Here is a 27,727-nt window from a genome sequence, read left to right as displayed (position 1 = left end):
TGATGTGATAGAGCACATGAGTTAACCAACTTAGACTAAAACACTAAATAAAACTTTTAGGGGCAGTTTCCCAGACAGGGCTTATCCTAGTCTCAGACTAAAATGCATGTTTGATGTGCACTAATTTAGTAACACCTTGTACTGGCATATCAAAACTAAGGATGTCACGATTTCGAAAATCGATAGATCGAAATGAAGTCACAACCTCGAACTTTGAATTAAAAAATGGAATCGTTGATGCTGCCACGCCCCAATGTCACGTCCAGTCGGCTTTCCAAGCGGGGGAAAATAAACCTCTCAGAAGTGCCTTTAAAGACATCAGTCCAGCGGAACGTGATTTATATTTTAAACACGAGGGATGTATTGCTACAACTCCTTGAAATGCATATCATAAACAGGATTACTACCTAGTGATCTTACTTCGGACAGAGCCCAGCTCTCTGCACGTGCGTGAGAGAGCCACCAAGATGCAGCGGGTCTATGTTTAGACTTTGGACAGATGCGAGAGCGCGTGCACATGAGACAGAGAGAAGCGCAGCTGCTTATGATGCACTGGTTTATTTCAGATGCTAGGAGTCCAAGACGTGTGCAAGAAGGAATCCTCTCTACAAGCTCTCTCGCATAAAGTGAAGCCCACAAACCCCCATGCAAGGAAAAGCACACAATGTGCATGTTAATGTGAAACTATAATATAAATAATTATTAATGGCATATCATTTTTTGTCTTTCAAAAAAAATTAATAAAAATCGAGAACCGAATCGAATCGTGACCTTAGAATCGTAAAATCAAATCGAAGATTTGGAGAATCGTGACACCCCTAATCAAAACATATATCAGTGCCACTGTTTTGTCTCAAAATACACACCAGTGTTTTGTTGTGTGGAATAATGTATGCAATATGCATAGCTCGAGTGTAGGGGGGGGTGTGAAACAAAGGATTTTACTTGCGAAAAATAAAAGGTAAAGAACTACACAATATTAAGTGAAATGAGGATTATAACAGCAGCGGTAATCATGATACTTCCAACTAGTGGGGTCCCGAGAACCCCGCTATTATAGATTGTGTTCGACTTCAAGCTGCGCTGCAAGAACGACAGGCTGATGACATCAAAGTACCGCGAGGGTGAGTCAAATTCAAGGACTAAATGTGGGGACACATTTCAAGTGAGAGCAAGGTTACATTGTGTTACCTTTTAAGACATTGTTACAGTTCCCTTTCGAGGGAACTCGTGCTGCGTCACTGCTGTGACACTTTGGGGACACCTCCAAGGGTAAAGCCCGATTTATAGTCGTGCGTAGCTCTGCGTAGCCTGAAGCCGAAAGTATACTAGGAGGATACAAAGGAAATAGACAGCATTTGCACACACACTATCGTTTTTCTTCTTTAACTTTTACTTCTTCCAAGAACAGAAAGCTGTGGAGCATGTTTGTTTGATTCCTGTTCTTTGTTGTCTTGTTGTTTGTTCTAAACTGTGTTTGCAATGGTGGATGAGTTCCTTTCTTCTCCTATCCTAATGTTTTAATGTACTGTAAATGTCACCAAATCAGTGCTGCCCTGACAGCCTGTTAGACTAATAATTTGAATAAGAAATCATTTGTATTGCGTATAGTGTCGAACGCGGCCATCCGGGTGTAGCCGCGGGGAGTATACTCGAAAAGCTGCGGACGCGTGCGCACGCGAGCCGGACGTGGAAAAAAAGTACACCGCGGCCTTGACGTGCACCTCGCAAAAACCTACGCACAACTATAACGAGCCCTTAAGTGCATCTGAATGTGTATGTCAAATTTAACCAATTGTGAGGCTTAACGACAAAGACAGGGTGACGCGGAAGCCAGGAAGTATATCGCTATCTTAAATATTGTTATAGTTACAGGGACACAGGAAGTATGGCAAGAGAGACGCAGCGCCTCGTTCCCTTCTCAGGGAACAAAAGTTACATACGTAACCTGACACGTTTTCATTTGTCAAACACAACTATGCAAAAAAGCATTTTGGTATGAATTAACATTCGCATACAGAAGATATAGGCATTTAAAGCGAACAGTTTAGCACTTTCAATGACCTGTATCTATGTATATTTTCAAAAACTTCCCAGGGACCGTGGGAACCCTGGTTATAGCATGAAGTTGAGCATACATGTAAATGATCCCTATTAGTGATGTAACAATGTTCAGAAATGTTCTACTAAAAATATATAAAATTATCTTTAACTCTTTCACCGCCAGCGTTTTTAAAAAAGTTGCCAGCCAGCGCCAGCGTTTTTCATGATTTTCACCAAAGTTTAATGCCTTCCAGAAAATGTTCTTCTTTAAATATATAAACATACAAAATACCAAATAAAAGAACAGACCCTCTGCTTTCAAACAAAAAAAAACCGTTTCATCCTACCTTTAGTGGTTCTTTTGCAATCAGCTTTTGAATATGGGTAGGTTTTTGCAAAAACACCATATTTTGAGCAAAAAGCAGAGATAATTCCATTTTTATGACGGACTTTTCATAGAGATCCGATTCAGAGCGATCTTTAAAACAGACACGGACATGCAGCAGCTTGCCATAGGGCAATACTTCCGGTTTTAAAAATAATAGCGGTATTGCGGAAAGACGGAAAATCTCGTCATTGGCAGGGAAGCGTTTTCCCTTTATTGAAGAGATATCTCGTCAATGGCGGGGAAAGAGTTAATAAGCATCATTATAGCCTGTTGATTTCTGGTGTTTTGTCTGAATGCTAGTGTATGGCAATACGCAAACGACGCCCCTGCTTAAGAGCCACACCAGTACTGTTTTTGTAAGGTATGTTTATAAAAACGACTTAAATGTCATAATATAACTTATGAACTAGTCCTGGCTTAATCTAAACCCTGTCCATGAACATTCTCCTGTGAATTATAACATCAAAAAGACAAACATGACTCAATCTATGTATATATGCAACACACATAGCCAACTATCTTTAGTAATACCTCACATCAAACAGTTGAAAAGTAAAATAATAAAAAAACAGCAAGCAAGCGAGCAGAGAACATGATTAAGAGACAATGAGATATGTAAGAGATCTCCACCCTAAGCACTGTTAAAAACTTAGGAGTGTTTGTTATCTCTCATAGCCCTACGGTACATCTGAGCACTGACTCAAACAAGTGAAACATCTGTAATGAGCTGGAAAAGCCTGACCTACACCAAAAAAGAATGAGCCAAGAACAGACAAAAACACGTATTTATGTACAACTGTGACCTCGTATGACCTTTGCACTGGGTCTGAGCTGCTCAGTCAATTACACAAGAGAGAAGTGATGCTTAAGATTAATATATGTATGTACACCAAAAACTTACATTAAAAATAAATACACTAATATCAGACATCAATACCTCATTGTTATAAACTCATCAAATGAAACTACAAAGTTTAAAGATGAGATGTTTATATGAGATACTGGATGGCTCTGTTCTCCTACTGTTACATCACAATCAATATCATCTATCACTAACCGCCTTATTCATTTAATCTCATATCAAACGCAAAATGTATGGGTTTATTTCATGAGAGATAGAATCAATGATCATATTTTGAGAGAAATGTGTTTGTTTAAGTGGTGAGTGAGTGTCAGCAGGCAAGTTGTGTGGCATTATCATTAATCATGTCAGCAGTATTTTTTTATTTGGTGGGTAAAGTTTTATGTCCAAGCACATTTATCCAGGTCAAATAATGGTTAATTATCAATTGTATAAAGTCATGTTATTTGTTGGCTAAGGATCAGATGTTCATCAGGACTAGAGAAAAATTATATCAGCCGGTAAAAGCAAATTTTCTCACTTATGGCCGGTATATCCTGTCAACCAAAAGAATGAATTTGAGCTCTGTGAATAAAAAACTGTAAAGAAACATCACTAGTTTAATGTTCAACATTAATTGTCATTATATAGAAAATTTAATCTTTAGTATTTAGTAAATGCTAGTAAATATAACCCCCAAATTATTGGTATTGGCAGATATCAGTCTGAATAATCTGAATAATCAGATCTTAAACATATGGATTTCGTCAATGATACAGATGTAGAATGTGTAAACAGATACATGCATGATGAATTCTACACTTATAACCCCTACCACAGGTTATGGTTAAACCATGGTTTCACAAATAAGCATGGTTTTCCTACAAAAACCATGATTAAACTGCAGTAACTGAAGTAAAACCATGGTTTTGCCAATGGCAATCAATGCCACCAACAATAAGTACAGAAAAAAACATGGTTACTTCGAAGAGATATAATGCTGTTTGTAGTATGATAATGCTATAACTTTGGACAAAACTAGTAGTAACGTTAGCTGATCATAACTACGTTAATACCACCATGTATGAAAACGATCATTATCAGTAAGACAGATCAGCTTAACTGATATCAGCTTCTTTATATAGACAGATCTAAATGACCTTATTCAACCTCAACGCCGTTATCCAACTCGAATTAAAGTTTTAAAATATAGCTACAGGATAACCACGCAAATAACAGAGTGCACGCGCACATCTGTGATGAGCTGAACAACTAGAAAAGTTTTACGAGTAATAAAAGTGCTTCGCGTGCTGCGTCGCGACAGACCGAAGTTAAAGAAGAGTGAAAGAAGTGAAAACTCGCGTTCGGCGCGCGTGTAGTGAGCTAGAGTCTTTGTTTACCTGCATATTTCACGTCCAGAGCGCACAAACTCGCGGCACTTTTAATCGCATCCCGACCGCGATCATTCCGCGTAAGATGCACCGTTAAAGTTCAACCAGCGACACCGGGTAACATGAGAAGCTTCAAGGTTTAGCGCGGGGTATCGTCTTCGGGACAAAAGCGGTTTAAACACTGACAGAAATACTAACAGAAAACTCCCAAAGAATTGAGGGCGTGTTCTCACCGCTATGAAGCACACTACACCCTACTAACCATGCCGTATGCATGTACAACTGAACATCTAATATCACTGCATGAGAGTTTCATTTACACGAGTTTATCTTTTTGGTTATTTTCTAAACACTATTTTCTAAACATTTTTCGGGTATTTTTCTTTTCCACTGACATCAACAATTGTTTATCTTATTTTATTCGTAATGGAATAACACAGTCTGAAAGACTTTCAGTCGGACCAGGTCTCTCTTTCTCAATCACTTCTGTCTTGATGTTTAGGATGAGAGAAAAGACTTTATGTGGTATTTGAGAACCACAACTTGAACATTTCATACATATGAGAGCACAACATTATAAACTGACAGAATGACGACCGCACCTCTTTCTCTAAACGAAAACCCAATGTTATTTTCTCTGTGAAGTGAAGTGAAGTGAAGTGAAGTGAGTATTTGCCAATGTATGGTAACCCATACTTGGAATGTGACCTCTGCATTTAACCCATCCAGTGAATAGTGAACACACGCACTGCAAGTCGTGAACACAAAAACACCCGGAGCAGTGGGCAGCTATCCCTGCAGCGCCCGGGGAGCAATTAGGGTTAAGGTGCCTTGCTCAAGGGCACCACAGTCGCAACCCGCCGGTCGTGAGCCTCGAACCGGCAACGCTCGGGTTACAAGCCCGACACTCTAACCACTAGGCTACAACTGCCCCTGTTGCTGTCTTGTAAAAAAGAAGTACACTCTTAGAGGTTTCTCGGACAGGGATTATCTCTTAAACCAGGACTAGGCTTTAGTTTAATAAGGAAATACAACTAGTTTTAACAAACATGCCTTACTTGTGTGCATTAAGAGGCAAAACAAAGGTCACTGATGTATTTTAAGATATGTCAGCACAAGTGGTTTTCAGTTTGGAGAGCTCTTAAATTTATTTTAGGCTAGTTATAGTCCAATCCCTGTCTGGGAAACCGTCCCGTTGTGTCTAGTTAAAGACAACACATTTAATGTGTTTTCCTTAACTAGACACACCACTGTGATATTTTTGGAACAACACACTTTGCATTGTTTAAACAAATCTTGCGTTGTCCCTTTTATTTATTTGTACATTAAAATAACAAACGCCGGTTTCCCGAACATGGCTTATCCTAGTCCCAGACTAAACTGCATGTTTGAGCTGTCTTTATTTAAAAACATCTTGCACTGACATATCTTAACATATACAGTATCAGTGCCATTGTTTTGTCTTAAGATGCACACAGCATTATTTTTTGTAAGGTTTGTTTGTAAAACTACTTAAATGTCCCAAAATAACTAAGGCCTAGTCCTGCATTAATCTAAACCCTGTCTGGGAAACTGCCCCTTAATGTGTTAAATAGGATAACACAAAACAATGTGTTGAAAATTAACACATCTTTTCTTAGGGTGTAAGGAAGAAACAGGCAGAGATCGTGTGTTTGTGTTAGATTCAAATTATGAACACGCAGCCAGCAGTATGACCTCAGAAAGCTTGTATACATGTGTTGAGATCATGCACAAACTATTTTAATGTGAAGCTTACATTCATGTAAAAGCCATTACTGGAAAGGGTTGAATAGCAAATGTAGAGGTTAAGATGCAATGAGAACTTCAATTGCACTTCAGAATAGCACGCTTGTGTACTGTATATACATAATTGACATGGTATATAAGCCAACTGTTTGTAATCTATTATTTTATTAAGATTTAACAATATTGTGTTATTAAGATAGCAGAGGCTGGTACTGAACCAAAGCCAAAATTCTGTCAATAACCAAAGGTTAAGCATCCTGCTTACAAACAAGGTGTTGTTATAAGTGTAAAACCTGTTATGATGCACAGCTATGAGTGAATTGAGAAACACTCAATTCAACATATGCACGGATCAATGAGAATCAATTAAATAAACAAAATAAGCCTGTTTTAGATACTTTATCTTGATGTGAGAAGAAATTTTTTTGCAACATCACAGCAGAATCTATATCAGGATAAGAAATGATTTACTCCCATGATAAGGAGGCAGGAAATCATTCTTCCACCAGGACAAACTAATAAAGTTAAGGGCCAAGAGATAAGGAAATCTCAAAGTAAGAAAACTCTTACTATTGATGTATTAAAAGACAAAAGAGAAGGAAGTTGTGTGTAAACTGAATGAATTAACAAGTACAAACAGCCCTGCATAACAGAGACACAAATGAAGAAATTCACATCCCAAGCCGACAACATTAAAAGAGAAGATGCACTAACCTGACAAATGACAGGCCGAAAACATCAAGGACAAATGTTGTACTGAACCGCACTACAGAAGAAACTACAGGTCTTCTTCAATGATGTTTCATCAGAGAAACTTCAATAAAGATCTTCATCCATCTACACTACAATAAGTGAAGTGAGTCAATCTTTAATTCTCCTGTATACCGAAAGTATGAAGTGAAAGCATGACCCTCCCACCTCCTCCAAACATTCTCCAACTTCTCTATTCCTGCTCCCACATTTCAACTGAGACTGACCTCAGATTCTCTGCAGGCATCTGAAGAACGCAGGAATAACAGCAGAAGATCTCTCACTAACTGATACGGTCTGTACTCTTATTAGATAGATCAACACAAGAACAACCCTTCAAGTCTTTCATTGGCAGAATTCACTCAGTCAGTATGGATTTAAGTGCGGATATCCAAGGCTGTTTTGTTTTTATGCTGTGTTTTATCGTCTGAGGTAAAGTGCTCAGCCTTGAGCGGAAGGGCAGGACTGTGAAATTTGAGGCGGATGAGGAATAACTTAGACTCGCTGTATTCGGCTACACATACAGTACACACGCATTATCTCTGCTTCGTTACGATAACACCTGACTAAGGATTTTACCATAGTGTATGTCAACCAGATTTATACAAAAAAAAATACCCTTAAATTTATTTTAAGCAAAGAAAGAGACATGATGACAAAAAGACAACAATTCAAATTTTTCTGGTCACAATGTTTTCAACTTTATCACACTGTCCAACAATCACATCTTGTTTTGTCCCACCAGGGCCGTAGCGAGAATTCTGGGCCCCCTGAAAAAATAAATATGGGCCCCCTGCACCCTCCACCCATATCATACAGTGTAAGATATGAGGATGTAGGCCAGCGTGCAACCTAATAAGGATTTCTAACATAATAACAAAACAGACAACCTAAAAAAATGCAACTATAGGTTTTTCCTGAACATCCATCAAATGCAAAACACACAAAAACTTTTTAAAGCTAAATATTTATTTAAATGTTACATCAAACAATGCCATTCAGCCATAACTAAAAAAACATTGTTTTAAAGCATCATGCAATTATTAATGACAAACTAATACAATAACAGCCAAACAAAAGATAAGAAATTGTAATTGTTACATAATAAAACAAAAAAAAACATTTATAAAAAAAGGACCAGCAATATAATGGCTTTTCCAGTTTTTCCAATAGTTTTAGTAGTATTAGTCAGCTGTAATAATGCTTGTGAAATGCGTTGTGTTATTTTCCCAGTGTGTTATTGAAAACACATTTATTTATAATACCGCAAATAAAGAAGTGGACTTTGACTGCGTAGGTCGGGAGCAGAGCACGCGTCGGTACAGTATCAAAATTTTTTTTAACCAAATGAGGGCCTGTATAGTATAACTTCTGCATTTTGTGGGGCCCTCTGGGCAGCGTGGGCCCCTATAATTGTTACCACCTTTCACCCCACTAGCAACAGCCCTGCGCACAACTGTACATCAATGGAGGAGAATATTGCTGGTCTCAGAGTATTCATGTCTGTACCAGGAGACCAGACACCCAAAAATGATAAATAATGCTATGGTAAACTGTATGTGATGTCAGACACTAAATCACCTTTAGCTGAAGAAACAGCTGAGTGTTCTCAGAAGACTGCTTAACATTATCAGCCATTTCTTCAGATATGTGGAGTGTTTTTGTACAAAAGCCCTAAAGCTCTTCAATTAGGAAATCTCTCTTGCCTTTCATTTCTCTAACCGGAAACCCTAAACACCATCTCCACAAGTATTTTACCCGAACCTTTGAGCTTCCCATACTGTAAGCTTGTATAGTTCCTTTATATATTATCATTTAATTATTAGAGGTGTATAATACTTAATACTAAAGTATTTTAGTTACATTTTCCAAGCATCTGTGCTTTATCAGAGTGTTTGTCTTGGGAAAAAATGTACTTTACTAAAAAATTTTCACTACATTCTAAAGCATTGAATCATACTGTGTTTTCATTATATATTGCATATTAAAATTGATTTAATGCCTAATTACATAAAAATTGTGTACTTTTACATTATTAAGTAAAAGTAAGAATTTTTTTTACTTAAGTACAAAAAATTACTAGATGTTTAATGTACTTAAATATTAAATATAAACCAAAAACTTGAAATTATGAAATGTAGTGGAGTAAAAATTATGATAATATGTTTTTGTTTTCCAAAGAAAAACACTAATAAAATACAAATAATTGAAAATTTTCTTTTATGTAGAAAGTAAAAATACTTAAGTACTATACAACTCTGTTTATTATCATGTCTTGATAAGAGCTTCATATACAAAGCAGTATTAATGAATACACAGAATCCAGTGTTTAATGTAACTACATTTGTTTTCTAAAACCTGTGTGGTGTTTGCATTTATCAAACATGTTGTCATGATGTTAGGCAATTGGTGTTTACTAGGATCTTGGTATGTGTTACAAAAGAACACTGGATGATTTATAGTGCATTGTAGTGTGGTAACCAAAATGTCCCAATAGTTTAGTTTAGCGTGTTGCTATGTTGTTGCTATGGTGTTTTGGGATAATTATATAGCGTCACTGTGCACATACAGTGTTTTAGATCATTTCAAATTAATTTGTTAGATGGTTTCTAGGTTTGTTTGGGAATTTGATAGATGTTTGCTCTTAAGCTTAAAGCTGCATTCAGACTAGCAGCGACTAGCAGTAGCAGTGCGACGCGATCTCATTGATTTCAATGAAAGCTTGGCGACTTCTGGCCACACGGGCGACAGGGACCGTTGGTGACTGGATGGGGTGTGTCCAGTCGCGCGACAAATGTTTAACTTTATGCAAATTATGAGCGCCTTCCGGGAGCAACTACCAATGAGAACGAGGCAGTGGAGTTCACGTCATCCGTCTCTCATCAGTTACTGGAGTGGATGGTACTAATTTGTTTATGACAACCAGATTTAGAAACGCCTCTTTTGAAAAAAACGAGCGACACACAGTAACAAAGTCGCTTATAATGTGAATGTACATTTAATAGTATTCTGCTTTCTTCTAGACAGGGGCGCCGTAAGGGGGGAAGGCTTATGCTACATACACACCAAACGCAGGGCTTCGCGTAATCTCGCTCTAGAATACTTGCGAGATTTAACTCCGGGTCATGCAAATTTTTCGCTTGAGTTGAATATTTTCAGCTTGGGCGAAGACAGCCAGTGACCAGCAGTAGCAGAGCGACACAATCTCATTTATTTCCATGGAAACCTGGCGACTTTCGGCGGCACGAGCGAAAGTGACCGTTGGCGACCGTATGGGCGTGTGCAGTGACGCGAGAAAGTTAAGAAAAGTTTAACTTTATACCAATGTTGAGAGAATTTAGGGAGCGACTACCAATGAGAACGAAGCAGTGGAATTCACGTCATCCTTTTCTCGTCAGTTACTGGAGTGGATGGTACTCATTTGTTTATGACAAGCAGATTTAGAAACGCCTCATTGAAAGAGACGGGCGACACACAGCGAGAAAAGTCGCTGGCTGTCTGTATGCGGCTTGAGGCGGCTAGCTTGTGTTTTCGTGGCAAACGCCTCGCCACTATCTCGTCATTCGCATCGCACCTACGTGAGGGAGCGTCTGATCACGTATTTGCATTGACTTTGTATGTAATCTACTTGGGCAAATCGTTGAACTCGCGTTTGGTATGTATGCCCCATTAGGACGATTCTAAAGGGCTCGTATGCGTTATATATCGTTATGTGTAGGTCCTACAGTGTAGCCGCGACGGCGTAGGTTCCGTGACGGTTCCGCGTCGGTTTTAATTTATACTTTTGCGTCGTCGTTCACGTCGACGTGCAAACACGCGCGCAGACCGCTGGTAGGCAGTATCCACGCATGTAACCACAGTAGCAGCGCGACCGTCAGAGAAGAAGAAGCTTGGCAAGTTAACCCACAAATGAAGAAGAAACAGCAACTTGTTGTGTATGATTTGTAAAGACCAGCAATGATGGAAGTAAATAAACAGTGACTTTTGTTCTAGTTTGAGTTAAATCACTCCTCTACTTGGCTCATCTTTGTTTTCACCGTCGCAAACGGAAATACCTTTGACGCAGGTTTTTTACCTGATGGGAGGGGTTCTGGTGGACTAATCACAGCGCTTGCAATCCGCGTAGAACTGACGCGCTGTTAAAAATTTTGTGAGGTGCACGTCAGGCTATGCAGAGCTACGCACAGGCTATGGATAGCCTACACTGTAGCTATGGCGTAGAATTTACGCACAACTATAATTCGGGCTTAAGGGACAAAAAACTTTTGAAGGAATCCAGTCATGGACTGTGCCACAAGTGCAATCCCCTTTGCTGGGCCCTCTCTCCATTGCTCTGCCCCGTCTTTACTATGCATTTTTAGCGTGGTCTTGAAGTGCAGAGTGAACTTCAGAAGAGAACAAGGTGTGTGTATTTACCGCTATTTGCTATGATATCTGCATATGTGTAGTTCCATACTATAAATGCAGTTTACGTAATGTGACGCTGGAGCAATACAATACAGTTTACTTCCCACTGTAAAGTTTTCACTTTGTTCACCCCTGTTTTTTAGGTTATTTACATTTCCTGTTTTGTGTTATGATTCTGACGCAAAGTCAGCCCTCATAAGCTGTTTTAATTAACATAGACGTATAAGCGAATTAACATAAACTAGAAATCCTTTCAGTTACACAGCTCAATGTTTTGTAACACAATATGCCAAGGAAGTATTCTTATGCATTCGAGAATCGAGTTGACTGTGATGAGACAAATGCAACGAAGCCTAAACTAGTCCAGTAATGTATATTAAATCTTCTCACCTTGCAACAGCTGAAAGAAATCAATCGAAATTTATGCTGTAGTCTGCTATAGTTGTCCTCTAGTCTGAAGAATCATTAGAGTTAAGTTATTTTCACTCAGTTCACTTTAAGTTCACTCAGCTGTTTCAATGATCGGTCTTTATTTTTGCTTTACAGAAGTGTGAAACCCATTATTCACTAGGGCTGGGTATCGATTCAGATGTTCCAGATCGATTCGATTTCGATTCACAAGCTATCAAATCGATTCGATTCCGATTCTGGTATGTGGTAGGTTTTTATACTCGATTCTCGATTCAACTCAATGAATATAGATTTAATACACATACTATATTAATAAAAAAGAACAGTGAACAGCAGTTTACAACTGGGTAATTAATAAAAAGAAATTAAAAGCCACAACACGTCTTGCTTGCGAAATCTAAAATGCTTCCATTTCTCTGTTCAATGTTTGCGGAAATAAATATGAAAAAAATCGATTCTGCTCTTTGAGAATCGATTTTTAATCGACCACCTTTTAAAAAACGATTAATCGAAAAAAAATCGATTTTTTTTGCCCAGCCCTATTATTCACCTTATGAATAATGATAAAAATAATACATACTTTGGTCAAGCATCCAGTCTTATTTTCGGCAGAAGGTACGTTTCTAGAAAAGATGTGTTGTTGTTGTTTGCCATTTTTAAATGTCACAGTTTTATAGGTGTGTGTAACAGCTCAAGAAAACAATGTGTCACTGAAACTTTCCCTGTGAAAACTAGACTCAACTCTTGAATCTAATTGTAGATTCAAGATAAAGATAAAGAGCATCACAGTTTGTTTTTTAAGCATTAATTTCACTATGATTTCTATGGCTGACAATCTTATAGCTTGATTAACAATAGCTGGAAGTACACTACACTTACTTCACTATGCACAAATGACTCTTTTTTTTTTAATACCATGCTGTTAACATCACATCTCCTACTTCATGTCGTTGTGGTTTACCGCCCTCCAGGTCCTCTTCTAAACTTCATAGAGGAGCTTTATAGGCAGGGAGAAAGGCAGCCCTCTCAACAGTACTCGGAGACTTTAACATCCACCTCGAAAAGCCCTACGCTGCGGACTTCCACACACTCACCTCCTTATTTGACCTAACTCGCCTCTGCAACGCTGCCACTCACAGGTCAGGAAACCAACTTGATCTCATCTTCATCCGCAGCTGCACTACAGACAACATTAAGGTCGCACCTCTCCATCTATCTGACTACTTTTTTCATAATTTTTAACATGCACCTAACTACATCCTACACACCCATACAGCCTTTAGTACATTTCAGACATAACCTTTGCTTTCTCTCCCCTTGTACCCTCTCCCCTGAGGTGACATCCTCTCTTCCATCTCACTTCCTGTCTTTAGATGATGCAGATGCTGCAACTGACACCTTATGTTCTACACTAATATCATGTTTAGATACTCTTTGCCCTCTGTCCTTCAGACCAGCTCGTGCTACATCCATATGCCCCTGGCAGTCTGATATCATCTGTGTGCAACAGATTACACTCAGGGCTGCTGAAAGGAAATGGCACAAGACTAACTTGGTATTAGCAATTCTTGTATTATTACCTCACTATGACAAATCACTTAACTGTTTCCTTATCCCTTTAAGTCGCTTTGGATAAAAGCATTTGCTAAATGCCTAACTGAAAATGTAAATGTTATAGCTACAGACATTGTAGGTTAGTAAAGTAAGTAGTTCCCCTAAAGAACATATTTTAGATGTTATTCTTAATATGACACATCTGTTTCAGGTGTTAGAGTGCTCTATTAACAGCCTGAGATGTGTTTGATTTAAGAGACATTATCATACAATATGTGTACTGTTAAATGTCCTCCAGTAAAACAGTTGTACTGTACCAATGTTCTCTCCTCCATTCACATATAACATAAATCTGGCATGATGATTATAAAATCATATAACTGATAACATAATGCCCTCACAAGTAAACAAGTCGAAGACAATGTGTGTGTGCAGTGATCGTGAGGACTGTTATATAAAAGCTAAAGTAAAGAACAGCGGGCAGACGGATGCCTGGCATCACTCCTCATCACTGACTCACACCTCAGCACTTCCTTTAGACCAGCTGAGAGCGCATGATGCCCAACAACAGACACGCCCCACCCTGTGACCTCAGCACCTGTCACACACAAACTGTTTACTTCACAGTGTTTGACCATGTGGAAGTAAACCCCTGCGTGATACAGAACAAACCAATTACGTAATGATGCTCACTTCCTAAATATTATCACAGGCACTGAAACTTTGCACATTTACTGAATGCATTGAAATACGGCAGCCTATACAGCTTTACTATGATATATAAGCTCTGTGTAGTGTGTAAATACAATACTAAGCATTCTTACTAGAGGCCTAAGTTTTATGCGTACACAAGGGTCAGTGTACAGTAATATGCATGATGCAAATTTTGTCATCAGAATAGTAATCAGAACAACTGAACACGAACACGTAGCACAGCTAAAGGTGTAAATGTTATAACAAAGATTAAAAAATAAATATAAAAGAATAGAATGTGCGTATTGTACACGTACTACAGCATTTTTTTCACCATGCATACTTTGTACGCGGAGGTCGCACATGCGCAAATTTTTTTCTTGCAGTAATGACTTCATGCACACGCTGGCAACCATGCCCTGGGGGCATCAATTCACAAGATGGAAAAACTACATATACTAAACGGACCGTAACAAGTGCAAGCTACATCGACAATGAAGGCCATATGAGAGATTGTGCAAAGATGTCAGGAAGTATCCTCATTTATACAACTGTTCCATAAAAGAGTACAAAGATGTTTACATGAGTTTGAACTCTTTGGGGTGGTTTCCCAGACAGGGTTTAGATTAATCCAGGACTAGGACTTAGTTATTTTAGGACATTTAAATTGGTTTTACAAACATACCTTACAAAAAATCCTTAATGGTGTGCATATTGAGACAAAACAATGACACTGATGTATGTTAAGAGATGTCAATACAAATTATGTTTTTAAATAAAGGCACAGCTTAAACATGTATTTTATATATATATATATATATATATATATATATATATATATATATATATATATATATATATATATATCCTAAAATATTTCTATATCCTAGGGCAAAATCGGTTGTCTTTAATAACTAGTTTGACACGTTTACTGATCTAAGATCAAATATATCCACTGAAAAGATTAGTCCAGACGAGTCTTCTTTTGTGTGTGTCCATTATAAAAGGCACATATTATGCAAAATCCTTTTTTAGGATATGTGTACGTAAATTAATTGTGAATTCTGGTGTTATTTGCAATGTTTATGTTTAAATTGGGCAGGATAATGGATTTATAAAAAAACTGTTAAGGTGAGTGTGTCTGCTGCATTCTGTTAATGACATGGGTATAAATAAAGTTTTTTGACATTAAGCTACACGGTCAGCATTATTTCTCTGAATAAGTTTAGGTAACTTGTAAAGATAACATAATTACAAAACCAGCTAATTATTGCATGCACATACAAAGAATGATTATTTATTTAGATTTCAGAATATGCATGTTTGTCATTAAGTAAGGGATAATCCACGGCTAGCCATGCATTAAAGGGTTTTAATGCACGACGTAGAGGCGAAGAACCACCCGACGCGTAGCGGAGGGTTGTTGCCTCTGCGAAGTGCATTAAAACCCTTTAATGCATGGCTAGCCGTGGATTATCCCGCTTATACCTTGGTTATTTGCCAAGTTAACGCTGCAAATAATGTTTACAGTGTAATTTTTTAACAGAAGGGTAAAAATTACGGTCATTTTCTTAAGTTAAGGCTCGCACTCCGTCCGCTTTAAATAAAGTAGTGCCATTGTATTGCTTTTATTTAAATGAATTATCACATTTATTAAAATTCATTAGTAAAAGAGGGAGACAGAGGAGAGAACTGAAAAAGGACCCGAGGGAGAGAGAGAGCGAGAGAGAGAGAAAGAGAGAGAGTGAGAGAGAGAGATGCGTGCGCGAGTTACCTGTGGCTGTGTGCGTCTCTTTTTTAAAGTCTATCCCCTCGTTGCTTCGAATGTATTTTGAAAAGTTGACTGACAAATATGAAACCGGACAAAAGCCTATGTAAACCTTTTGAATCAAGTTGTCTTATTTCATTGTGCTTTGGCTTTACTGCATACAGTCTTTTAGAAATAGACAAAGGGCTAGGTCTTAAAAAAAATCTAGCCTATAGAATACGTTTCTTTGCTGTCGGTAGCCTATGGGCTATTCCGTTTCTGCCACTCTGTTGAATATGCAACAGTTAGGGGAGGAGCTGACGAGATCTTATTTAGCTACGGGAAAGGAAACACTGATCTCAACAACGGTTACTTGAAAAAGTATCTTTAATATTTAAATCAGATAATTATAATAACGCATTATAACATTAAACGTAATAATATAAAACATAATACCATGAAACAAAGTAATATTTATAAAAACATCCCCAAAATAGCTCCTGTAATCTATTCTTACACTGACCTCATTATTTATTCAATTACAACAGCCAATGGCAAGTCTCCAGCAGCAATACGTATATTTAGTTTTAGATGTTCTGTTTATATTATGCTTTAGACGTTCTGTATGGTACATAAATAAGATGGTTATACAGTAGGTATACAGTATTGTAGGTTTATTTATCACTTGATCGTTATTCCTTAGGCGCAGCAGTTTAATAATGTAATTTTGGCGGTTCTGTGACATCAGCTCATTCAGGAGTAAAACTCACGTGCAAAAATCTACTTGAGATGAAAGATTAAAGTTCTTATGACATTTTACTCCTGCGACCCGCCGCGATTAGGTGAGTACACTTTTATATGCTACAGATCACGTTAATATTCTTATTATACACTTTATACACTCTTTGAGTGATCCCTGTATTTAATATGTCTGGGCTTAGCCCCGAATGTCCTTCAAAGCTGGAAACGCCTCTGCATATAGCTAACTTAATGATTCTTTAATTGATTTATTAAAATAATTTATGAATGACAGGCAACACTGACAGTGACAAGGCAATCTTTATTTGAACTAATCATGTCATTTATTTATGTAAAGTGTGAAATAAAACCCGCGCACTTTAAAGAGAGACGCACTTACGTCTCTCTCTCTCGCTCGCTCTGTCTCTCTCGCTCTCTCTGCAAGTGTAATTGTGTTACTATGGTAACCAATGTTTATAGTAGCGGATTAATTTCTAACTGTAATCAAACTGACTGGAACTACCTGTGCATTAAACGGTTTTAATGCACACCTTCCAGCCAATCAGAATCGAGTATTTAAACAGACCATGGTACAATACTAAATATGCTGCGGTCTGTCTGCTGATCTGATACTGTAATGAAGATGAATGTATAATAACTGTTTAAAAAGCAAAATGAACTTTCAGTAAATAACTATGTACATGCTTAGGACGTTTGTGTTGTAATAACCTACAGGGAGACTTCAGATATAAAAACGAAGACTTATAAAGTGATGCTTTATCATTAAAATCTGATAACGTCCTTTGATTTAATAGAATGTTTGGGTATACCAACATGGCGGCGCAGTGGCTTTACAGTAGTGACGTCATGCGCAATCCAGTCATTTATATAGATCAGTGTCTCAGACTGTATTCACGGGAATCAGATCGATTTGAACCGAAAGCGCTCACTGTCTGTTGGTAAGGGAGTGAGGAGCTGTAGCTCATTTGCATTTAAAGGTACACACATGAAAACTGCTCCTTTTTGCTCCCACCCTAATACAGGCATTTTTGACATGCTATAATAAATGATCTGTTGGGAATTTTGAGCTGAAACTTCACAAACACATATAGGCACACCCAAGACTTATCTAAAGACACATATTGTCAGGAAACGGACTCAGAGTCAAGTGCAAGTTAAATAGTTTATTTAGAAAAAATATAGAAAACAGGAGAGCAAGTCACTGGTAGATCCACACACGGCGTACACCCGTTGACTCACTCCGATGGAAACACTACTGTGGGAATGAATCACTCCCACAGTAGGGGAGAGTGAGTCGGCGCTACACAATAATTCAGTACAGATCCAAAGGAAGAGAGAGCCACCCACGCGCTCCGTCGAGAACGCCAGCACTGTCACCACACGCAACAGAGGGATGAAACACGCCGCCCTGAAGGTGGATGACAGGCGGAGATGGAAGTCCAAGTTCTCAGACGGATAATCCACTGTGTAATCCAGATGTAGAAGGACCACCCAGAAACCACTGGTCACCGCCTAAAAACGAAGCGAACCAGCGGTTCCGAGAAACAACAGTAGTTAGAGTCAATATAATCCACAAGGTAAAATGGGTGAACTCCACTCACGGGTGATGATGCAAACCGGAGAGAGGGAGACAGCTGGTATACCGCCTAGAAACGAAGCGAACCAGCTGTATCGAGAGACAAACAAAGTCAGTATAATCCAATGCTCCTACAAGCGAGCGGTCCGGGTGAAGACGCGTCCCCGAACGCCGAAACCAAACCTGGGGTAACAAAGGAGAAGACAGAGAGCGACTGACAAGACAAGGCAGGGCAGCAGGACTGTGATAAAACAATGAGCGCGCAACAAAGGACAGGACTACGTGCAATATAAAGGGAAAGGTAAACGAGACACCACCGGTGAACAATCAACTGAAACAAGGGGGCGGAGTTAGTGAACACACGAGGAACCGGCACCACAGGTAAACAACACACACACACAGATCACACAGCCATCGATCACCCAGCAGTCATGACAGTAGCCCCCCCTCCACGACCGGCACCAGACGGACCGGGGGACTCACCCTGTCGCCGACGGAGGTCCTCGATCAGCCCAGGATCCAGTAAATCCCGACCCGGAACCCAGCTCCTCTCATCAGGACCGTATCCTTCCCAATCCACTAAATACTGAAATCCTCTGCCCCTGCGGCGGGAGTCTAGTAACCTCTTAACAGTGTAGACAGGGGCACCATCCACTAGACGAGGGGCGGGGGGATTGGGGGCAGAGACAGGGGGGTTATAGCGAGCAAACATCACAGGTTTAACCTTGGATACATGAAAAACAGGGTGAACCCGACCAAGAGAAAGGGGTAACTTAAGCTTAATCGTCACCGGATTAATGACCTTAGAAATACTGTATGGCCCAATGAATCTCGGAGCCAGCTTACGAGAAGGCTCACGGAGAGACAGATCCTTGGTAGAAAGCCATACCTTTTGACCACAAACGTAACGGGGTGGAGGTCGCCGATGACGATCAGCTGCAGCTTTGGTTCGTCTGGAATTAGATAATAACAGTGTCTTAGCTCTCCTCCAGGTGCGTCTGCACCTGCGTACGAAAGCTAACGCAGACGGAACCGCTGCCTCGGGCTCCTGTGATGGAAACAGGGGAGGTTGATAACCGATGGAAAGTTCAAACGGGGACAAATTGGTAGACGTAACGGGAAGAGAATTATGAGAATACTCAACCCACGGGAGCTGATCGCACCAGGAATTCGGATATTGTGACGACAGACAGCGGAGCGTTCTACCGAGATCCTGATTAGCCCGTTCGCATTGCCCATTGGTCTGCGGGTGATAACCAGAAGACAAGCTGGCCGTGGCGCCAATTTGTCTACAAAACTCCTGCCAAAAACGAGAGATGAACTGAGGACCCCTATCTGACACTACGTCAGTCGGAATACCATGTAACCGAAAAACGTGATTAATCAAAACCTGAGCCATCTCTTTTGCAGAAGGTAGCTTGGGCAGGGGAATGAAATGAACCGCCTTCGAAAAACGATCCACCACAGTAGAACAACAGTGTTACCATTAGATGCCGGTAAGCCGGTGACAAAATCAAGAGCTATATGAGACCAGGGGCGGGAGGGCACGGGCAAAGATTTAAGCAGACCAGCGGGTGGTAAATTAGATGCTTTATTACGAGCACACACCGAACAGGCTAATACAAACTGTCTGACGTCAGTGGACATAGAAGGCCACCAAAAACGCTGACGGACGGCAGCCAACGTTCTCCGAATACCTGGATGGCCGACAAATTTGGACTCGTGACCCCACCGGATGACATCGGAACGTAACCGCTCAGGAACCCATAGGCGACCCGCTGGACACCCCTCCGGAACTTCCCCCTCCCGGCCGGCCTCTCTCACCCGCTGTTCGATTCCCCATACGAGGGCGCCGACCACCCTCCCCTCCGGGAGAATGGTCTCCGTCCTCTCCGAATCGGATTTTTCGAACAGACGGGAGAGAGCATCAGGTTTGGTATTTTTCGAGCCAGGCCGGTACGAGAGGGTGAAGTTGAAACGATCAAAGAAGAGTGCCCAACGAGCCTGCCTAGATGTTAGTCTTCTGGCCGAACGGATATATTCAAGATTCTTATGATCCGTCCAGACCAGAAAGGGCTCCGAGGTTCCCTCCAACCAGTGACGCCATTCACCCAAAGCGAGTCTAACCGCCAACAGCTCCCGATTCCCTATGTCGTAATTACGTTCTGCTGGGTTTAACCGGTGAGAGAAAAAAGCACACGGATGTACTTTCCCATCAATAGACGATCGCTGTGATAAGACGGCGCCTACCCCGACATCAGATGCATCCACTTCCACTATAAATTGTTTAGCCGGATCGGGAATAGAGAGGACAGGCGCAGAGATGAACCGGGATTTTAACACATCAAAGGCCTCCTGAGCCTCTCTACTCCAACGGAAACATACATTAGGTGAAGTGAGAGCGGTGAGAGGCTTAGCGATCTGACCAAAATTTCTGATGAAACGCCGATAAAAATTGGCGAACCCCAGAAATCGCTGAAGCTCCTTCCGAGTGTCGGGTACTGGCCAATCGGCAACCGTCTTAACCTTAGCGGGATCGGGACGAATTTCTCCCTCGGCAATGACAAAACCCAGAAACGAAACCGACTTTTTGTGGAACTCGCACTTCTCCGCCTTAACGAATAGCTGATTCTCTAATAGCCGTTGTAAAACCATGCGAACGTGCTGAGTGTGTATCTGCATGGAGGGAGAAAAGATGAGAATGTCATCGAGATACACAAAGACAAATCTGTTAATCATGTCACCCAGCACTTCATTGACCATGGTCTGGAAGACAGCTGGAGCGTTACAAAGACCGAACGGCAGAACGGAATATTCCCAGTGTCCAGAAGGTGTATTAAAGGCTGTCTTCCACTCATCGCCCTCTCTAATACGTACCAAATGATAAGCGTTGCGCAGATCTAATTTGGTAAATACGCGCGCTCCCTGTAATAACTCGAATGCTGATGACATTAAAGGCAAGGGGTACTTATTCTTAACAGTAATGTCATTCAGCCCTCGATAATCAATGCACGGACGAAGAGACCCGTCTTTCTTTTTTACAAAGAAAAATCCAGCACCAGCTGGAGACGAGGAGCGGCGAATGAGACCGGCTTTAAGAGCGTCATTAATGTATTTATCCATAGCCTCTCTTTCTGGTTTAGCTAGGGAAAATATGCGACCCTTAGGCGGAGAAGTGTTGGGAAGTAGTTTAATCTCGCAATCATACGACCGATGAGGAGGCAGAGAAGTAGCCCGGGACTTACTGAAAACCTGATACAGATCCGAGTACTCCGCCGGGACCCCTGAGAGATCGATAGCCGGGACCTGCGAGACAGAACAAGAGACAAGAGAGGGAGCAGGACCAAGACAAGAAACATAACACGAAGACTTCCATGATAACACAACATTGTTCTGCCAATCAACGTGAGGATTATGTTTGGATAGCCAGTCATGACCTAAAATGACTGGCGATTGTGAATCCTCTAAGATGTAAAATTCAATCTCCTCACGATGATTGCCAGAAACAAACAAACTCACAGGGGGTGTGCGGTGCGTGATCACAGCCATATGCTGGCCCTTCAATGTCCAGGCAGACAAAGGAGAGGAGAGAGGGATGAATGGAATACCCCAGGACTTGGCCAACCCAGCATCCAAAAGACACGCCTCCGCACCGGAATCCAGCAACGCCTGTGACGAGAAAGAGTTAATCATGACAGGTAGTGTGGTGCTGCTTACGGGAGATTTAAATGACGATGCGCCCACCGAGACTCCCAGGTTCATCGGCGGGCATGAGCTTTTACCGGACAGGTGGCCGCCAGATGCCCCGGCTTGCCACAATACAAACAGAGGCCATTAGATAGCCGACGACTTCTCTCTCCAGCAGAAATTCGGAACTTGCCCAGCTGCATAGGCTCCTCGGAGGGCGTCTCTGAAGCGATCTCCCCTGGTTCTGACATCAGGTGGCGAAATGAGCGACGCAGATCTCTCTGCCGATGGCGAGACTCGACCCTCAGAGCCAGATCGATGGCAGCTTCCAGGGACGTGGGTGGCTCCCTCAGTGCAATTTCGTCTTGAATACCTGGCGTGAGACCCTCGAGGAACTGTGCTCTTAATGCCGCGTCATTCCAGTTGCAGCAAATAGCGAGCGTTTTGAATCGTATGGCGAAATCTGTCACAGAGTCATTACGTTGCCGTAATCTCACCAACTCAGCCGCTGCCATGTCTCCCTTGAGTGAGCGGTCAAACAGCTTTAACATCTCCTCCTCGAGAGCCTCAAATGAAAAAGTAAAAGGAGCTTTGGCCCCCCAGGCGGCCATACCCCAGTCTCTCGCCCTTCCAGTGAGTAATGTCAGGACATAGGCCACCTTGGAAGTGGATGAAGAAAATCGACGGGGCTGGAGCGCAAAGACGAGAGAGCACTGCTGTAAAAAGGGTCTGCAGGTGTTGGGATCGCCATTGTAGGTGGGGGGTGTAGCCGTGTGTGGCTCCCGTTCAAATGAAGCGGCTCCCCCGGATGAGGTTGAGGCTTCATGGCGAGGAGTCACTTGGTCCAAGCGATTGCTGAGCTCTTTCAGTTGCTCAGACAGGATGCTGAAATCTCTGGCAGCAGCGGACAATAACGACGAATGTTGGTCGATGGCCGCCCCCTGCTGGTGAAGGGCGGTCTGTACCTCCAGACTCTCTAAACTTGCTGACTCCATTTTTGGCGCGCTCATCTGTCAGGAAACGGACTCAGAGTCAAGTGCAAGTTAAATAGTTTATTTAGAAAAAATATAGAAAACAGGAGAGCAAGTCACTGGTAGATCCACACACGGCGTACACCCGTTGACTCACTCCGATGGAAACACTACTGTGGGAATGAATCACTCCCACAGTAGGGGAGAGTGAGTCGGCGCTACACAATAATTCAGTACAGATCCAAAGGAAGAGAGAGCCACCCACGCGCTCCGTCGAGAACGCCAGCACTGTCACCACACGCAACAGAGGGATGAAACACGCCGCCCTGAAGGTGGATGACAGGCGGAGATGGAAGTCCAAGTTCTCAGACGGATAATCCACTGTGTAATCCAGATGTAGAAGGACCACCCGGAAACCACTGGTCACCGCCTAAAAACGAAGCGAACCAGCGGTTCCGAGAAACAACAGTAGTTAGAGTCAATATAATCCACAAGGTAAAATGGGTGAACTCCACTCACGGGTGATGATGCAAACCGGAGAGAGGGAGACAGCTGGTATACCGCCTAGAAACGAAGCGAACCAGCTGTATCGAGAGACAAACAAAGTCAGTATAATCCAATGCTCCTACAAGCGAGCGGTCCGGGTGAAGACGCGTCCCCGAACGCCGAAACCAAACCTGGGGTAACAAAGGAGAAGACAGAGAGCGACTGACAAGACAAGGCAGGGCAGCAGGACTGTGATAAAACAATGAGCGCGCAACAAAGGACAGGACTACGTGCAATATAAAGGGAAGGGTAAACGAGACACCACCGGTGAACAATCAACTGAAACAAGGGGGCGGAGTTAGTGAACACACGAGGAACCGGCACCACAGGTAAACAACACACACACACAGATCACACAGCCATCGATCACCCAGCAGTCATGACACATATAAAATAACAAAATGGGCTAAATATGCATCCCTTAAACAAGTTTTGTTTCTTGTACAGTCTGACATTAATGACACCTGAGCTAACATATAGCTGGGTTTGTACAATGTAACATGCAACAATCATAAAGGAATATTAAAAATCTTACAGTGTGCACCCAGCTTAAACAGCTATATGTGTATAAATAGATGTCCATGAACACCCAGTGAATAAAATAAAGGCGAGGAGTAGCAAAGAAACAAACCTTGGGAAAAACCAGGCTAAAAAAGAAGAGCTATACGAGTGTCAATGCTGGTCAATTCTGTCAGATATAATAACTTGCACCAAGCTTATAAGTAAAGGTTTGCACATATAAGTACAGTTGGTTTTGCCCTTGAAGTGCATTGCATGATTTAGAGTAATGATTTTACAATAGCCTGAGTGTAAGTATTTATTTTATAATAACACTTTAATAAGAGACATACAGTATCAGTAATGTTTACACATCTCATTTCTGATTCAGGAGCAGCATGCTGGAGTCAAGAGGGAGGGGAGAACCATAGAAATACAACAACGCTCCATCCTTTCAGCTGTAGAGGACGTTCACAGCAGATCTGCTGACGTCACTGCAGTCCACACACACACACACACACACACAAACGCACGCACGCACACATACAGCCGGCGCAGCTGCTCGCATGAATCGCCATGGTGATAAAGAAGCGTGTCATGCAAGGTCAAGACTTACTGAACGGATGCATGCTCGGCATCGGACAGGGCCGGTTGTGAAAAGCAGCCGGACAGAATGGAGCCCATGAGAGTCGCCTCGCCTGCCGCCACGTGCTGATGATTCTGTAGCGGACCGTCTGAGCTGACCTACATGGAGACGACGCTCGTGTGCGGGCTGCTAGGACACAGCTATCGGTCTGGGTTTCTTTATTAGTGGAGTGAGTTTCATCGCTACACTCGGCACCATCAACTCCAGCGTCCCTGCTCCATCTGCGGGCCGGCCGGAGGAGCGGGGGGTTTGTCCGAATGCACACGTGTGAATGGAGTGATGAAGTGATGCGCTTTATTTACATCCAGCATGCTCTGGGGCAGGAGGCTGCTGCAGGCTGTGTTCTGATGCTACGCCGGAGCTATAAATAACAGCAGGGCTGATACGCTCGGATGATGAACAAATGTAGCGTGATCTGATCTTCCTTACACGCTTATTCAGGTTTACTCTCTGGACATTATTATTCTTAACATTGCGCTGTAATACGGTGTGTTAATGTTGGACTCAAATGTGCTTGTGACTAAAAATGACCCATAATGTGTATAAAAACTGAAGTTCTGTTTTATATGAATATGTGACAGATGAACCCAAGATCACAGCTCAGTAAAGAGTCTTAATTGAGATCAGTTTCTTTAGAAATATGACGTGTTAAAAAGTGTTCTGAAAGTGTGAAGTGTTATAATAATAAACCTAAAAGTATTTACGTCAGCATAAACTGTTTTATCTGCAAAGCTCTGAAGCAAAGCCGAGTGAGCTGCTTCCCTGCCTAATGTCCTGTTTGAGAACCACCAGGCTATTTTTAGTCATATATGACCAAGTGCTGTTAAAAGACTGACGTCTTTTAAATCACCAAAATAAAATATTTCTGACCAATAATTAAACCTCACATCTGCGTCATGTCTAAATTCTGTTTCCTAGACTAAAATTGAGCTAAAAACACTTTAATTTTAGGTCACTCCAGGTACTGCACAAGGCCAAAGGTTCTCAAGTACATTCATTAAAGATTCATGATTGGCTCCTTTTACTGGGAGGCGGGACTTCCAATTACTTGAGCAGCTGTTTAGGGCATTGCACTTATAATTTTAGGCATTTTGGCGAATGTCACATGAACAAACCGGAAAACAGGTCTCATTGCTTCTGCTTGTTGAAGAAAATGATAACAGCAGTATGAACTTATGTATATCTATTAACTTTTAAGGTGCTTAGCTAAGCTAGCTAGTTTTTTATGTGTTGCATTTATTCAGTTTTAGTTTTCAAATGTTAGTGAAAACAAGAACAATAATAAAACTTTAAAATATAAATCTGTTTATGCAATGGACAATTGTTATGCGTATCTTTCGTAGCTTCTTTAAAGGCATCTTGAGTCAAACATCTCTATTTTTAATGAAGCACATGCAAAAGCTGAACAGGAAGTGGTTTATTCCGGAAACTGGAATAAGTCATCAAGATATATCACATATTTGTGATGTAATGCCATGACCTGTCTTTCATGAAATGTAAGTCATTTCATTTTAAATTAACAAAACTTCTGCTCTTTTTAGGAACAACACCAGGACAGACACACAAACCATTTAGTACTACTGCCATTACTTATGAACAATCATTACTGTAGCTTTAATACATCTTAAAAATGTTGTGCTCAGTGTCTGGACAAACAGGTGAGGTGCAGTGAACACATTGATTCAGCAGAGGGCGCTGTATGATCAAACACATACACAAAATCTATTCTCAATGTTTTATGTATGCAACACATCTGTCTCTGATAAGCAAAAGAAGTGTTCTTATAAAGTTAACTATGATCTTACCTTAAACAGCCCTGCAGCCAATCTCTGGACTCTTTCTCATTCATCAATCCATTTGACAGAGCTGACCCGCAGTGACCGGGTGCACTCGGATCCTCGCAGACCGCCGACAGAAACGATGATGTCAACTCCAGAGCCGGTCGACCGCTCTTCTGTGTGGCTGTGACGCTCAACACTTCAGCGTCTGAACCGGAGTTCAGAAACAGACTTCTGTCCTTTATTCGCTGCTGGATCATGGGCGTGAGGGGAATATCGAATGTGAACGATGGTTCAGGTACAGGGTTGGACACGGTGTCCAGCGAGTCCATGCTGCTATAGAGAGTACGCTCTGACTCCAGGATGGTCTCAAACTGGCAGCTGAAGACATCTGTGGTGTTGATCTCACCGGATTGACCTTCTGAACATCTGAAACAAACAGAAAGGCAATCATAATTCAGAAACAACACTTCTAAGAGAAGTTAAGGTGTCATTTCCTGACAGATCCTTTTTGGGATTACACTGTTGCAAAAAAGATAGCACATCAATATATGACCTGTAAAAGTTCATGTATGAATTAAATTTTAACTCATAATTACGATGGTTATTATGACAATAACTTTAATGAATTTTACTTTTTTGTAACTGCTGTTATTCTGAGTGAAGATTCTTTACTGTAATTATAAGCATTGATTCTATTGCAGTACAACAAATACTTTATATTAAATAAAATATATCATTATTTTATATTAAAGGTACAGTATGTAATTTTTAAAAGGGTCTCTTGACAGAAATGTAAATAATATTCAAATCTATATTATCAGAGGTGTATAAAGAAAGACCTTTAATAATGAACCGTTATGTGTTTATTACCGTAGAATGAGACGTTTTTATCTACATACACCGAGGGTCCCCTTACATGGAAGTCGCCATTTTTGGCTGCCATGTTTCTACAGAAGCCCTTAACGGACAATTTTTTTTCTAAGTTGTCTCCGATGATGACATGTTTGTCCGGTGGTGGCTACCGTAGCCTCTCTATGTGTTTCAAAAGTGAGGGGTGAGCAGTGGACGGAGCTGTTGGTTGCAATTCGCAACCTCACCACTAGATACCCCTAAAATTTACACATTGCACCTTTAAATACTATATAATTAATTTATATTAAATACTAAATAATTAATTTATATTAAATACTATATCATCATTTTATAATAAATACTATTATGATCATATTTGGAACTCTTTAGCAAAAACTTTTATTAGTAATAAAACTCTT

General features: G+C 41.0%; 1 protein-coding gene across 4 annotated transcripts in view; it reads right to left on the bottom strand.

The window, feature by feature from the left end:
- The window catches only part of psd3l (pleckstrin and Sec7 domain containing 3, like), a 114,028-nt gene that overhangs the window by 64,417 nt on the left and 21,884 nt on the right, over positions 1–27,727 (bottom strand). The window contains exon 4 of one of the 4 annotated variants that reach the window (XM_065240492.2): positions 26,481–26,882. In XM_065240492.2, the coding sequence (XP_065096564.2) occupies positions 26,481–26,882 (402 nt within the window). Of the gene's footprint in view, positions 1–4,672; positions 4,847–7,144; positions 7,170–24,645; positions 25,815–26,480; positions 26,883–27,727 lie in introns of those variants that run through there. The other 3 variants (XM_065240494.2, XM_065240496.2, XM_065240495.2) reach the window with 3 other exon arrangements.

Source organism: Paramisgurnus dabryanus, chromosome 10, assembly GCF_030506205.2.
Source record: "Paramisgurnus dabryanus chromosome 10, PD_genome_1.1, whole genome shotgun sequence".
In the NCBI taxonomy this organism is placed as follows: domain Eukaryota; kingdom Metazoa; phylum Chordata; class Actinopteri; order Cypriniformes; family Cobitidae; genus Paramisgurnus; species Paramisgurnus dabryanus.
Note: the sequence above shows the minus strand (reverse complement) of the source record. Positions and strands in the feature narration are given on the sequence as shown.